We start from the raw sequence: 14,171 nt of genomic DNA on the forward strand, positions 1-14,171 counted from the left end.
GGTGTCTGTGGTACACAGGACAAGGAGGCCAGTTGAGTGCAGGGTGAGTAAGGGGGAGAGTGTAGGAGATGAGGGAGACGGTGGAGTCAGATTATGCAGGGTGGTCGGGACTATTATAAGGACTTTGGATTTATTCTAAAAGAGATGGAAAGCCAGCAGAGGGTTTTGAGAAGAGGTGTGACACGAACATAGTCAGATGAGATATAAATATGTATCACTTGAGGACCAAAATAAAAATTCTGCGACACAAATATATTTATTTTTGTGAAATAATGGCCAGATGAGATATAAATATTCATCATTCATGTATGACCCAAACGAACATATTATTCCACTTATCTGTGTCTTACCAGTACTGGCTATGGGAGATCTCTCTATTTATCTATTTCCAAATATCTGTAATATATATCCAATTATACATATATGTGTGTGTATGTGTATATGTGTAATTAATCAAAGGGCTGGAAGAAAAAGCCCTTTGATTAATTACAGCTAATTAATATGATTAAACATCCACCTAATCCATCTAATCCAATCCTTTAATAACAGCTTTGAAAAGAAATTTTAACAGCAGAACTACTTTTTCAAATGAAGTCTGAAGTAATTTCCACGTATAAAGAGATAAAAGGAGTGTTTCTAAGTAAAACTTTATTTTATAAGTTCAAATTTAAAACAGTATTTATCATAAGGTAAATTAAGAACAAGGCCTGATTTGAATGACACAAAAATTTGAAATAAAGACTTAAGGAAGATACTTTGAGCTATATGATCATTCTCCCTTGAACTTGGTGCAATTCAGTAAAGTCTTCTGTATGGTATCGAGAACTAATGATAGTATTCCATGCACAATCTAATCTGTGTGAGACATAGCTGGGTCATGGGGATGCTCATTCTATGTACTATGTCTATTATAATTTACATAAAGTTAGAATTGACTCTCTTTTCCCCATAGTAGGGGAAATTCTGCAGTTGCCTCACATTATTGACCATGGATTTTATGGTCAACACAAATTTATATGTTTTGTTCATGCTTTTAAGATACATCTTACCATTCTGTACTATGTAATAGTTGATTTTATGGACTCAAGAGTAACTTTTTATAGTTTTCTTTGTTAAATTTCATATAGTTGATTTTAAGCTACTCTCTCAGTACCTTAGCCCTAACTCTCTGGTTTTATTCCCTTACCTAACTTGAAACTTAAGACCATCTTTCACTGAAACCTAACAGCAACCAGTAGAATCCCTTGTCTCTTTGATCTTTTGCTGTACCCACTACCATACCAATCTTCATGCCTACATAAGTTTTTTTTTTTGCTTTTTGGGCAACCTCTACTCTGGTGCTCAGTACTAATAAACTGAGTATAGTATAGAGCAATGCTATCCATACTCAACTATTCCTTCACTGCTACTCACCCAACTTTTAATTCACCTTTTATGATGACCTATCAAGTTCTTTATTGCAACTATTTTCAACCTTTTCCAAACTGTGATAAATTAACAATAGAGTCACAAATTCTTCCTTTCCCAGAATGCATGCCTATTTGCAATGTGACTCTGTAGGTCCTCCCATCAAGAGGAGGAGTCTATTTCTCTACTTTTTGAAGCTGGACTTGCCCATGTGACTTGTTTTGGCCAATGGGATGTTAGCAAACATGATGCAAGCAGAAGCTTGAAAAGTCTTTGTGCATTGGGACCTAGCTTCTCTTGCTGCTTTTGAAACTCTTTGACTGTCAGCATGTGAAGAAGCCTGGGCTAGCTTGAGTGATTAGAGGCATATGGTCCAGTTGCCTCTGCTGCCCAGGCTGACAGCCTGTCTACCACTACACATGAGAGTGAGGCCATTCTAGAGCAACCAACCAACCAACCTGCCCACCCCAGATTCATGAGAAAACCCCGCAGAAATCTTCTAAGACAGCCCATACCAGAAGAACTGCCCAGCTGATGCACAGATCCACGAGCTAAATAAATGGTTGTTGGTCTCAGCCTCTAAGCTCTGGAGTGGTTTGTTATGCAGCAAAATCTGGGTGATACACATACACTCAAGCCCCACTTAATTTTATTTTCCTTTCCTTCACTCTCAGTAAACAATTCTTTGTATTTCATCTATTCTTTCTCCTATGAGGAAAGAGAGGTCACTTGATACAAAAACCCTAAATTCTATTCTATTCATTTCAGAATAAGCATCAGTTCCTTGAGGGTAACGATAGTGTCTTCCTCATCTTTGTATATCTACAGAACAAAGAGCGCAGTACACAGCACATGTTAATCAATGTCTACTCAGTCAATCATTGAACTAAAGAATGAAAAGTCTCTATCATTACATACTCTGTGCTACCTCAAAGTTTTTCTGGGTTTTATTCATTTCTGCTTAAAAACCAAGAGATAAAGAGGAAACACAATAATGCTAAAGATTTTTAAATAAGCATTTCAGTTAGGTTAGATAACACTAATTGTCAACACAGAACACATATGTCAAAAGATGGCTTGTCAGTCCATGCTATACCCCAATTCTTAAATATTCACGTTTTCACTTGTGCTGGTTGCACTTAATACCTTTATGCACCTGCTTGTTTTCTCTGCTTCTACTTTTCAGATAACAGGCAGCATGTGAAGCAATGCTTGGTGGCTGCTGACTGAGCAGCTGCCACAACTGATCTCCTGCCTGGTAAAGAATGTAAAATGCCACGCAAGCCTAGGATATGACATTATGAACAAATCTGCCATTATACTTACCAAGGCCATGCCTATGTGTAGACATAGGAGGCATCACACTCCAAGTTTTTGTTTTGGGGTTGTAGCATTCTACAGTATTCAAAGTTTTCAGTCCATCTCTTCCTCCAACCACATACAGTTTGTCATCTAACACAGCAACACCGAACTGTAGCCTCCTCCCATTCATATTTGCTACAGGAGTCCACATATTTGTACGGAGGTCATACTTTTCAATGCTTGTTGCTCCTTGATAGTAATTGGTAGAAGTGATGCAAATAAAAAGCTTACCATGATTGAATATTTTATGAAATTACACATACAGAAGTATAATTCTATTAGCATTGACAATAATACTTCTATTATATTCCAATAAACCCCTGCATGATCTGGTCTCTAATATCTCTGCCCCCAAGTCCTACTATTCTCTAGGATGTACACCATACTCTGGTATTAAAAGGTCAAGTGAGAAAGGATTATCTGTCAAAGGAGGCTCAGAAGCAGCAGCCAGAAATGGGAGGAAAGCAGGGTGGTTTAGAATGATGGAAGCCAAAGTAAAAAACTGTATAGCTGTTGAGAGGATCAAGTAAGATGAAGACTAAAACATACTCCTGGATTTAGCTACATGGAGGTCATGGATGACTTTAGGGGAAGTCCCTTGTTTGAGTGGTTGAGACATGATTGGGAGGTGAGAAAATGGAGACACTGAGCACAGATGATTCTTCTAAGGAGTGTGCCTATAAAAGGAAGGAGAGAAAGAAGAATTACTAGGTGGGTTGAGAGAGGTTTTGTTCTGTTTTGCTTTCAAAATTGGAAAAACTTGAGTTTGCTTAAATGTTAATGGGAAGGATCTAGTAGTGAGGAAAGCAGCTGAAAATACAGGAGATGAAGGGATGCTCATTCACAGTGTGAGGTTCCTGACGAGGCAGGAAAGGGCAGTGCCAGGGCACAGGTGAGGGGCTGGCTTTCATAGGAGGAGGGAGGGGATACACACTCTACTGCAACCGGGAAAGGCAAGAGTGTAAGTGCGGATCAAGTGCTTTGGGAACTATGAAAGTGGAAAGTTCAGGGAACAACTATCAGATGGTGTCTACATTTTTTTTAAGAATTAAAAGATCCAAGGAACTCTTTTATTCTCTTTATGAGGTTAGACCAGTGGAGTTAAGGGGAAACAGAAAAGACCCACTCCTCTAAAACAAATTTACCCGACCCTCAGTTATGAAGAGTCCCATTAATATCTACTTTACTTCTCTCTTCTAAGCCTCTAATACAGCATGCAATTAGTGATATTCTTATAGGATGACAATCAAGACAAACATTTATTCTAAGGTGCTTGTTACAACTAGATCATCAGAGAACTAATGCTATTGGCAATCTCCTAAAATTCAGAAATACATACACAAACACACGGAATATTTTTTCTCATATATTATAGCTTTTATTATTTTTATTTACTTTATACAAATTTTAAGTTACTTGGGATAAATACCAAGTCTTTTTCCATCTTCGCATTTTCATAAAATAGACTCCATTATACATAGTAGCTATTCAAAAATATTTTTGAATTTGAATATTCTTTCTTTGTAATTTTTAACTATAATGAGATTTTACTCATACTCTTAGATTATTTTATGTAATAGTACACTTGAATAATCACTGTAAACTTGACCTTCCTTCCTCCAAAAAAAAAGCAATGCTAATCATCTCTCCTCACCAATGAATTTAAAGAACATTTTAAATTTGAATTTTAAGTTATTTCTTTTAGATATGGTTCACTAAGCAGTATCACAGTCTTATGAATGGGGAACTAAAGATTCTTTTGCTAATATCAAATATAATTTTTAAAGACATAAGATCTTAAAATATAGTCTAAAACATATATCTTAAAAATATATCCTCAAATAACAAAATCCTAGGAAACTTGCAAAATCCTATGTAAAAGCTTGGAACTTCCATAATTCATACTGAAGGACTAATCTTAAAAAAAAGTAAGCACAAATATATTCTGACTTTTTTAGTGGCTATTTAGAACCATATTGGCTTATTTGCTGATGTCTATACTAAACAGATATACAAAGGGACTAAGAACCCAATAATCTGACTACCATCCAACTAATGCAAATTGCTCTTCATTATGAAGACATTGGGAATAAGATAAGTTAAGGCCTGGGAAGACAGTGTGAATAGGATAGAATTGCAGTTCTTGATTATTAAAAAGACTTAGAAATGAAGTGGGTCAAGCCACAAAGGCCAGATTATAGAAAGTCTTGAAAAAGAATTTACACCTTATGTAGTAAGAAATAAAGATTGCTGGAGTTTTTGAGCAGAGTAATGGCATGCTAACAGAAGAGTTAACATTAGAGTCAAGCAGAGTAGAGTCTTCAGAGTCAAAATGCCTGCTTGAATCTTGATTCCATCACTAATTAGTTGTGTGATCCTGGGAAAGTTAATTAACTTCTCTAAGTCTCAGTACCCTCCTTTATCCTCCCCTATAAAAGGGCAATAATACAGAGTTGCTAGGAAGATGAAATAAAATAATATAGGGCAAGGGCTTAGCATAATGCCTGGCACCTATTAACCATATAATGAATGCTATTCCCATAAAGCTAACATAATTAAAATTTGTGGGCTGACAGGAGGCTAACTGGAAATAGCAAGACAGCAGTGGAAATTTGGAAGAATGAGAGTCATTTGAAAGAAGCTACTTTGCGACTGTTGGAGTTTAAGTCAGAGAGAGGAAGACAGAGAGAGAGGAAATCTATACTGTTTACTTGGCTACTTAGTAGCCGAGTTCCCTTCCCATGCTTGCAGAATTTTTCACTGTATGTATGAGCTTTGGTGGGAGGCAGGAACAGGAACCTATCTCCCAGAAAACTGAAAAGACAGATATTCCTTCTCTTTGTCCTTGGAATGTTAGGGCCCAGGACTGACCTAAAGCTAGTCAAATGGATGCTTGCACCTAGAATTTAAAATCTAGTGGGGAGGGTATAGCTCATTGGTAAGCACATGCTTAGTATGCACGAGGTCCTGGGTTCAATCCCCAGTATCTCCCCTAAAAAAGAAAAAAAAATCATTAAAAATAAAAAAGTTTAAAAAAAGTCTAAAGGAAGAATTCTAAGGAAGCAGGGACAGTGGATGTAGTCCTATCCATTTTTCAGTAGCCTTCCAATAAATTCCTTGCCTGCTTAAATGAGTCAGAGTTGAGTCCATTGAAGAGCACTGAATTATGAGCCCAAGTTCTAAAGTCTGAGCAACATGGTTAGAGAAGATCTGGATACACCAAATTTGAGGTGAAAGTTGAACATCAAGCAGATATTTTATACAAGTTGGAAGTATGAGAACAAAATCAGAGTGAGAGAGTATAATTGATACAGAGACAACAGTTAAAGTCTTGAAAAACAAAAGGGAAAGAAAGAGGGAAAGAGGAAGCGCTAGTAATGACTACAAAGCCAATCCCAGTTCCCGGCACAAAGTAGATACTTAATTTGTATTTTCAGACTGATTATCAGGATAGTGGACATCTCCAAAAATTTTCTATAACTCTAGTCAGTTATCTTACTTTATGTATTTCTGTACCATTTAGTCATCAAACCTATGTTTAAAACTTAAGCATCTATACCTACCTAGCACTATGGTATATGCTATATGGGATAATCACTATATCTGTATCAATATCTCTGCTTTCATGAACCTGAAAGTTAAATAACAATGCAAGATTTTCAGCTAGAGCTCCTATTTTTATATTCCTTAGAGATGTCACATAAAAGAGAAACCTTTAGAAATGATCAGTACACCAAGTGCTTTAGTCATACAAGTAATACAAGAGATGGCAGTGGACAACCTTCATTCACTTGACAAATACTTACTGATGCTGTCTATGTACAAAGTACTGTTCTAGGCTACGGGAATATCAGTGAACCAAACAGAATCCTTGCTTTCCTGGAGCTTATTTGAGGGGAAAAGGTAGACAGACTACAAACAAATGTGTCAGATGCTATGAAGAAACAGGAAGCAGAGTAAGGAGAAAGTGGTAAGCAGAAGATTAGAAAGTGATGGGCAAGAGGTTGCTCCTGAATGGTCATGGAAGTCCTCTTTGGTAAACTGACATTTGAGAGGTGGTCTGAGTGAAGAAATTCTGCCAGGCATTCTGATATCAGGGTGCAGAGCCTCCCAGTGAGAGGGAACAGCTAATGCAATGTCAGATGAACAGGGAGGCCAATGAGGCTGGAACAGAAGGAGGGAGGGGAGAAGTAGAATGAGCGGAGACCAGAGAGGTGGCCAGAAGTCAGAAGTATTGTCAGGGGATGGCAGACTATTAGGACCAGCAATTCAGAGGAAGTAGATACATTATACTTAGAAATAATACATACACAAAAGATTCTAGCACAATACCTGACACTGAGTAGGCACTGTGTATGGTGTCTGTCGCTATTACTGTTACTCTGGGTAACTACTACTGCAAGAAGGGCACAAAGAATTCTCAGATACTCTTGAGCCAGATCTCCCCAATCTGTATCTTTTACATTTGCTTTCTATGCATGTGTATATGTATGCAGGAGGTTTTTCTGAGCTGTTTAACAGTCAGTTGCAGAAATGATGCCCTTGTACCCCTAAATACTGTGGTGTATCTTCTTCAAAACAAGAAATCCTCTTACAAAACCATAATATAACCATCAAAATCTGGAAATCAACATTTATACTATACTGTTATCTAATCTACAGGCCTTGTTTGGATTCTGTCATTTGTCCCAATTATGTCCTTCACAGCAGAAGGCAATCTAAGATGATGTTTTATAATAGCTGTCATGCCTCTTTACTCTCTTTCATCTGAGACAATTCCCCAGTCTCTTTTGCATTTCTTGATATTAACATTTTGGGATACTTCACACAAGTTCTTTTGAAGGATGTCTCTCAACGTGAATTGGTCTTTTCCTCATGGTGAAGTCTGGATTATACACTTTTGGCAAGAACACCACAGATGTGCAGCTGAGTTCTCAGGGCATCATAAGAAGCACAGGCTGCTGGTTAGTCTCATTACTGACGACACGAACTTTGATTATTTAGTTAAGGTGCTGTGTGCCAGATCTCTCCACTGTAAAGATACCATTTTATGTTTTATAACTAATAAACAAGCAGCTGGGAGATAATTTGAGTCTAAAAATCCTGTCCTCAAACTTCTACCTACCAGCCTTAACATCCGTTGATGATTCTTGACTGAACTGGTTATTAATATGGTGACTGCCAAATGATGATTTTTCTAATCCCATCCTTGCTTCTATGTTTTAATCAGTTAGCATTCCCCTATTTATAATCTTTTATTATCATTCTTTACTTTGATGCTGAAATTATCTCTGGTTTGGACAGTGGGAGCCCCTACACACTGTCTCCTGTGTCTCTTGACCTGTCTCCATCATTCTTTGAGCGCTACCTTACTTTCTGGAATAACATGATGTTCTAGGCTTATCTGGTACTTTTCCGACCCCAGTGCTAGAACCAGCTGCTTCTCCCAGGAGCTCTCTGGCCATATTTATTACTAATTTATATTCATTTTTCCTGTTCCTTCAAATAAAAGATTACTTAATACCTTTTGTTGAATCCATTCCTCCAACTGCAAACAATGTACCGACAGTTGACTTCCTAGGTTTTGTCCGAGGACTCTGTAACATGGGCCGTCTCTCTGGTAATAAGTGATACTTCATTGCTTCCATAATGAGCTTCTGACATTCTATATCATCTCGAAAAAGTGCATTATTTTCGATGTCTGCCAAGAACTAGAAAAGAATAGTGAGTTTATATATTGAATGACCAAGAAAATTGTAAGGTTAAAAGAATAAGCTAGTCCCAAATGGAAATGATCTCCTTTAAAAATATCCAAGTCTGGACATCTATTTTTAACTAAAAAAAAATGCAACATTTACATTTTACATTTCAAAACAAAAACTGAGGAAGGTAAGTGGTACTTTAAGATCTTAACAGTGCTTCTCTCTTGGTAGTGGGGAAAATGGTGCTTTTTCAATAACTTTTTTTTAGTTCTTTTCTATATTTTCCAAAATAAATGATTTTCCTTTTAAAATTAGAAATAGTTTTAACTGAAGAATAATTACAAGTAGGAGTTGACTAATTAGATTGCATTTATCTGACCTCTCTAAACAATGTTCAGCCAGCAACAACAGCAAAAACAAAACTTCCCAATTTTTTGAAGGGCAAAGAACTTCAAATGGTGATTATTCTAAAAGAATTAAAATCCTTGTGCTTCACTGAATTCTATTTTTTTACTTATGTAATTTTATATAAATTTGTAAATATAATTACAACTGCCTTTTTAAAAATGTATTTCTTTTCCTTTTGTGCTTGATTCTCCATTCCCCTCTCAATCTCTTTATTGCCTTATTTCTTTTATTAAGGCTATTGATCCATGTGAAACTAATTTTTAAAAAGAGTATGAGTTGAGGAATATTTTTTTCTTCTTCCAGATGGATAGCTTGTTCTGTACCAGGGCCATTTACTAAATAATTTCCTCTATGTCCAACTGAATTGAACCTTGGTCATAAATAGATCTCTAGATATCTGAGATCCCTTTTTCTGAGGGGGTGGTGCGGATTCTCTACTCTGTTCAATTAGTCTACTTGTCTTTTTCTTTTCTAATACTATGTTTTATTACAGTGTCTTTATAGCATATTCTGTTTTTATGATATAAATCTACCCCTCACTGTTTATTTTCATAGTTTTCTTGGCTATTTTTGAGATTTTACTTTTCACATAAAGTAAAGATTAATTTATCTAATTCCTCTTCACCATCTTGATCCTGTTGGAATTCTAACACATTAAAACTACATTAAACTTATTTATTATTTTGGGAAAATTTACATTTTTATGATTTAAGTCTTTCTGTTCAAGAAGCTTTTCTATTTATAGCTTTCTTTATATAGGTATCTGCCTTTCTTTTATTAAATATATTTGTACAAATTTTATTATTTTTGTTGTTATTGGGAGTGGATTTCTGAATTTCCATTTTACATATATTTTGCTGGAGGAGAGAAAACTCTACTGATTATTGTACACTTCTATTATAACCTACTACTATACCACATTCCTTTATAAAACTCTAGCTATTAGGCACCCAATCATAATAATCACCAAACAGGGATAGTTACATTTTTTCTAATGTATGTGCCAATTATTTCATTTTTATTTTATCATTGCAATTGCTAAATCTTCAAAGCAATGTTAAATAGTCGAATATCCATTTTTCTGTTTTAAACTGACATGGTTTTAGTGTTTCATTATTTAGGATAATAGTTAATATAGCATTTAGTAATCTATCTTTATTATACATAGGTTGCTTTCTTCTCTATTTTACTTTAGACCTCCAAACTTAAGAATGGTTGCTTATTTTTTCTAAATATCTTTTATCCATATATCGATATGATCATACATGGCTTTTTCTCCCTTAAGTTATTGATACAATTACCTTGACAGATTTCCTAATACTTCATCATTCTTGTATTCCTGGAATAAGACCTTCCCGGTCATAGTGTATTATCCTTTTGAAACACTGCAGGATTGTATTTGATAATATAAGGTATATTTTATACATCATATAACTCACCACTGAGGTATACAATTCAATGATTTTTAGTAAATTTACCAAGTTGTGCAACCATTACCAAAAACCAGTTTTGGAACATTTTCATCTCCCCAGTTAGATTCTACATGCCTGTTTACTGTTAATCTCAGTTCCCAACTTCTATTCCAAGTGCTAATCTCTCTCTATAGATTTGCCTTTTTCAGATGTCTTATATAAGTATAATCATACAATATGTGGTCTCTTGTGTCTTGTTTTTTTCATTTAGGATGTTTTTGAGGTTCATCCATGTGTAGTATTTCTTTTTATTGTTGAATAATAATTCATTGTATGGATACACTACATTTTGTCTATCCACTCACCAGCTGACGGACATTTATGTTGTTTCCAGTTTTGGGCTATTATGAATAAAGCTGCTAAGTACATTTGTGTGCATGTCTTTGTGTGGATATATATTTTCATTTCTCTTGGGTAGATACCTAGGAGTAGAACTGCTGCAGCATATGGTAAATTTGTATTAACTTTTTAAGAAACTGCCAAACTGTTTTCCAAGGTGGCTGCACTATTTTATATTCACTCAAGCAGTATATGACGGTTCCCGTTTCTTCACATTCTCACCCTAATTATCACTACTTTTTTAGCCACTTGAGTGGGCGGGAAATGGAGTTTTACTTTGCTTTTCCTTAATGGCTAATAATGTTGAGAATATGTCCATATTTTGATAATAGAAAAGAAGGAAGAGTCTCTAACAAAAGTCACTGTAATAGCTTGTGGCACTTGGAAACCAAGAACAGCATGCTAAAGGCAAAAAAGGCAAATTAAGACATAAGTCTCAAGACCTATGCCAGAGTATAAATTCTGGTATTAATTATTCCATATTCTGTGCACACAAAATATAGTTACACTTGCTAGAGAAATCATTAATGAATATGCCCTGAGTTGGCTCATTTAGATTAATCTTAGTGTTCATATTACTTCCATTATATAGACGTAATTGTTTTAGTCCTTTCTAAATAAAAATAAATGTGAAAAAACTATAGAAAGTAAAGCTTTAGAAGACTTAATAGTGGCTGCAATATGAAATAAAATATGTTTCTCAGCATGCTGGACAATGTCTATCATTTATGAATAATAGGATTAATTATATTTAAGTAGAGAAAGGAAAGTAATGGAAGAAAATATGAATCCATTAATCCAAGGGTCCAATTAATCAAATGGAAGGTACCAGATATCATCTGGAAAATCATTCAGAAGGCACAGAGAGAGGACTGCAAAATAGAAACTCTCATATACTCTGCATTTAGGTGAATACTATGTAACTTCACTGCCATAAAAGAAGGGCAAAGTATTAAAATGGGAACATTTAGAAAATAGAAGAAACATTTTCAATTTGTAAATTTTTATCTTCACTCACATACTTGTTCACCATATGACTATTCTCTAAAACTGTCCCCCTACTGCTCAGAGTGAAAAATAGACTGTGAATGATTTATGAACTCTATAGGCTTTAAAAAATGTTTTGGTATCCAAAACTTATATATTAAAAGGTAAATAAAGGTAAATACTGATTCATTTTACATTTCTGAATTTTAGTCAAAAACAGTAATGAGAATTGGAACAGAATAGGGAAGACCAAGATACCTGTAATACAGGCTAACCACTGGGAACACTGAGAATTGAGGTGTCAAAATCTTTAAAATAATGTCCTAACACAGTTGACCCTTGAACAGTATTGGTTTGAACTACACCAGTTGGCCTACACATGTGTATTTTTCAATAGTAATACTACAGTTCAACACAGTCTGTGGTGGGTTGAATCCACAGCTGTGGGGGAACCTCAGAAATGGAGAGCAGACTATAAGTTATACATAGATAAATCCCCATGCTGTTCAAGGGTCTACTGTATTTCTATCCACATTATTTAAAATGTGATCAAACAGAAAAGTCCAGAAACTTTCAAAGGTAAAATAAAACCACACATATTTGTCTTCTGGATTATTCGGGTTTTTAAAAAGCCACACTAAAATGATCATTTGGTAGAGGATTATAATTATATATATCATTTCCTACATCATTTTAAGGAGACACTACCATAAACTTACTAATGTTTAAGCTGAACACCTTCTAGCTAGGTTAAATAGAATGCTTCATATCAACAGAGTAGAGTAAGACCTCATTGAGAAAGGAACTATTTCACAAAAGTAAATTCTTTAAGTAACTGGACCTAATGGCAATTTAAAAAAATCATTTATTTGTTAGGCATTAGACATTTTTTGTTTTCATCTTTTTTGTTTTAATTTTTATTGAGATATATTTGACATACAACATGTTAGTTTCATGTATACAATGTAATGATGTGATATATGTATATACTGAAAATGATCACCACAGTAAGGCTAGTTAACATCTACCCCTGCACAGTTACAATTTTTTTTAAGAAGTTTTAAGATCTACTCTCTTAGCTACTTCATCATTTTCCTATCCTTTAAAATAAAACTTTCAGAATATAATCCAACCTTTTCTTGATGATTTTAGTCTACTTCAAAACTTTATGACTTGACAACTCCTTTCTGCAAACTTGCCCTTTACTTTTAGTAAGAAAAAAAACAAAAACAAAAACCCCTCTACTATTTCTAAATGTCACAATGGTGCAAACAGTATTATCACTGTAAAACAGAAAAATTGCTCAAAAAGGTGTTATTAACTTGTTTACATTATACAGGGCAATGTGGCTTCCATCATTGCTACTCATCAGGCTTGAACAGTGGTTCTCAAACTCAAGTGTGCGTTAGATGCACCTGAGGGCTTTTTAAAACACAGTTTGCCTGGCCCATCCCCAGAGTTTCAGATGCAGCAGGTGTAGAGTGGTGGCCTAATTATTTGGATTTTAAACAGTTTCCCACATAGAGATGATCCTACAGCTAGGATGGCACTTTGGAAACCACTGGGCTAATCCAGTGGATTATTTTGTGTCTTTATCTTGTCTTCTCTGTAGCATCCGATGATGTTAAAATTTCTTCCTTCAGCAGATTTGGGAACTACCAATAAATACTAGTATTTCCTAGGTTTCCAACCCTATGCTCTTGTGTTCTCTTTGGTTGATGTCACTCTCTTCCCCTTGGCTTCAACAACCTAAAGAAGTAGTTTTCAAAACTTCTCCTTAGAATTTAAGAAGATTAAAGGTGTCAAGAAGCTCTGGGAACAAGGTTCCATCCTCAACTTCTTTCCCCACCTTCAAAAATCAGCTCTTCATTCTGTATTCTGTCTTAGATAACAGTACCTTTATTAACTTAGTTGTACAAATCAGAATTCTTCTTGACCCTTCATTTTTTGACTCCCCATCATTCACATGGTCATTAAGTTGCATCAGTTCTACCTCCTAAGCAGCTTTTGACCCTGGTAGTTAATTTCTTTACCTCTACTGCCAGAGAGTGCTTAATTCACTTGTCTGAATCCAACAGACTTCCTAATGGATTTCTACTTTGACCTCTCCAATCCATTCTCTGCAATGCAGTCATAGGAGCTTTCGAAAATAAAGGGCTAATAATGCCATTCCCTATTTAAAATCCTTTAGTGCTTTCTCATTGCTTTTAGGATAAAATCTAAACCCTGTGGCATGACTAGCGATTCTTCGTGATCTGCTTCCCTCTCCAGCCTCATCTCTCAACACTGCCCTTTTATTTCTGCACTCTAGCCATGCAAGCTATCTTCAAATTCCAGAACACAATATATTTGCTCATGACTTCATAACTAGGTACAATCTCCCACTTGCCTGAGCTATCATGCCCCTTCCTTTGGTAGCTAACTAAGGATGCAGATTGACACTTCAGAGATTCTCCCAGCTTCCCCACGATCAGTCTGGGTGGGCTACTCCAAT

General features: G+C 35.5%; 1 protein-coding gene across 4 annotated transcripts in view; it reads right to left on the reverse strand.

Annotated features, from left to right (window-relative positions):
• The window catches only part of KLHL5 (kelch like family member 5), a 77,807-nt gene that overhangs the window by 21,663 nt on the left and 41,973 nt on the right, over window positions 1-14,171 (reverse strand). For all 4 annotated transcript variants that reach the window (XM_072945085.1, XM_072945096.1, XM_072945088.1 and 1 more), the window contains 2 exons: window positions 8,294-8,480; window positions 2,734-2,958 (listed from right to left, as the gene is read on the reverse strand). In XM_072945085.1, the coding sequence (XP_072801186.1) occupies window positions 2,734-2,958; window positions 8,294-8,480 (412 nt within the window). The remainder of the gene's footprint in view (window positions 1-2,733; window positions 2,959-8,293; window positions 8,481-14,171) is intronic.

This window comes from Vicugna pacos, chromosome 2 (genome assembly GCF_048564905.1).
Source record: "Vicugna pacos chromosome 2, VicPac4, whole genome shotgun sequence".
Taxonomy (NCBI): domain Eukaryota; kingdom Metazoa; phylum Chordata; class Mammalia; order Artiodactyla; family Camelidae; genus Vicugna; species Vicugna pacos.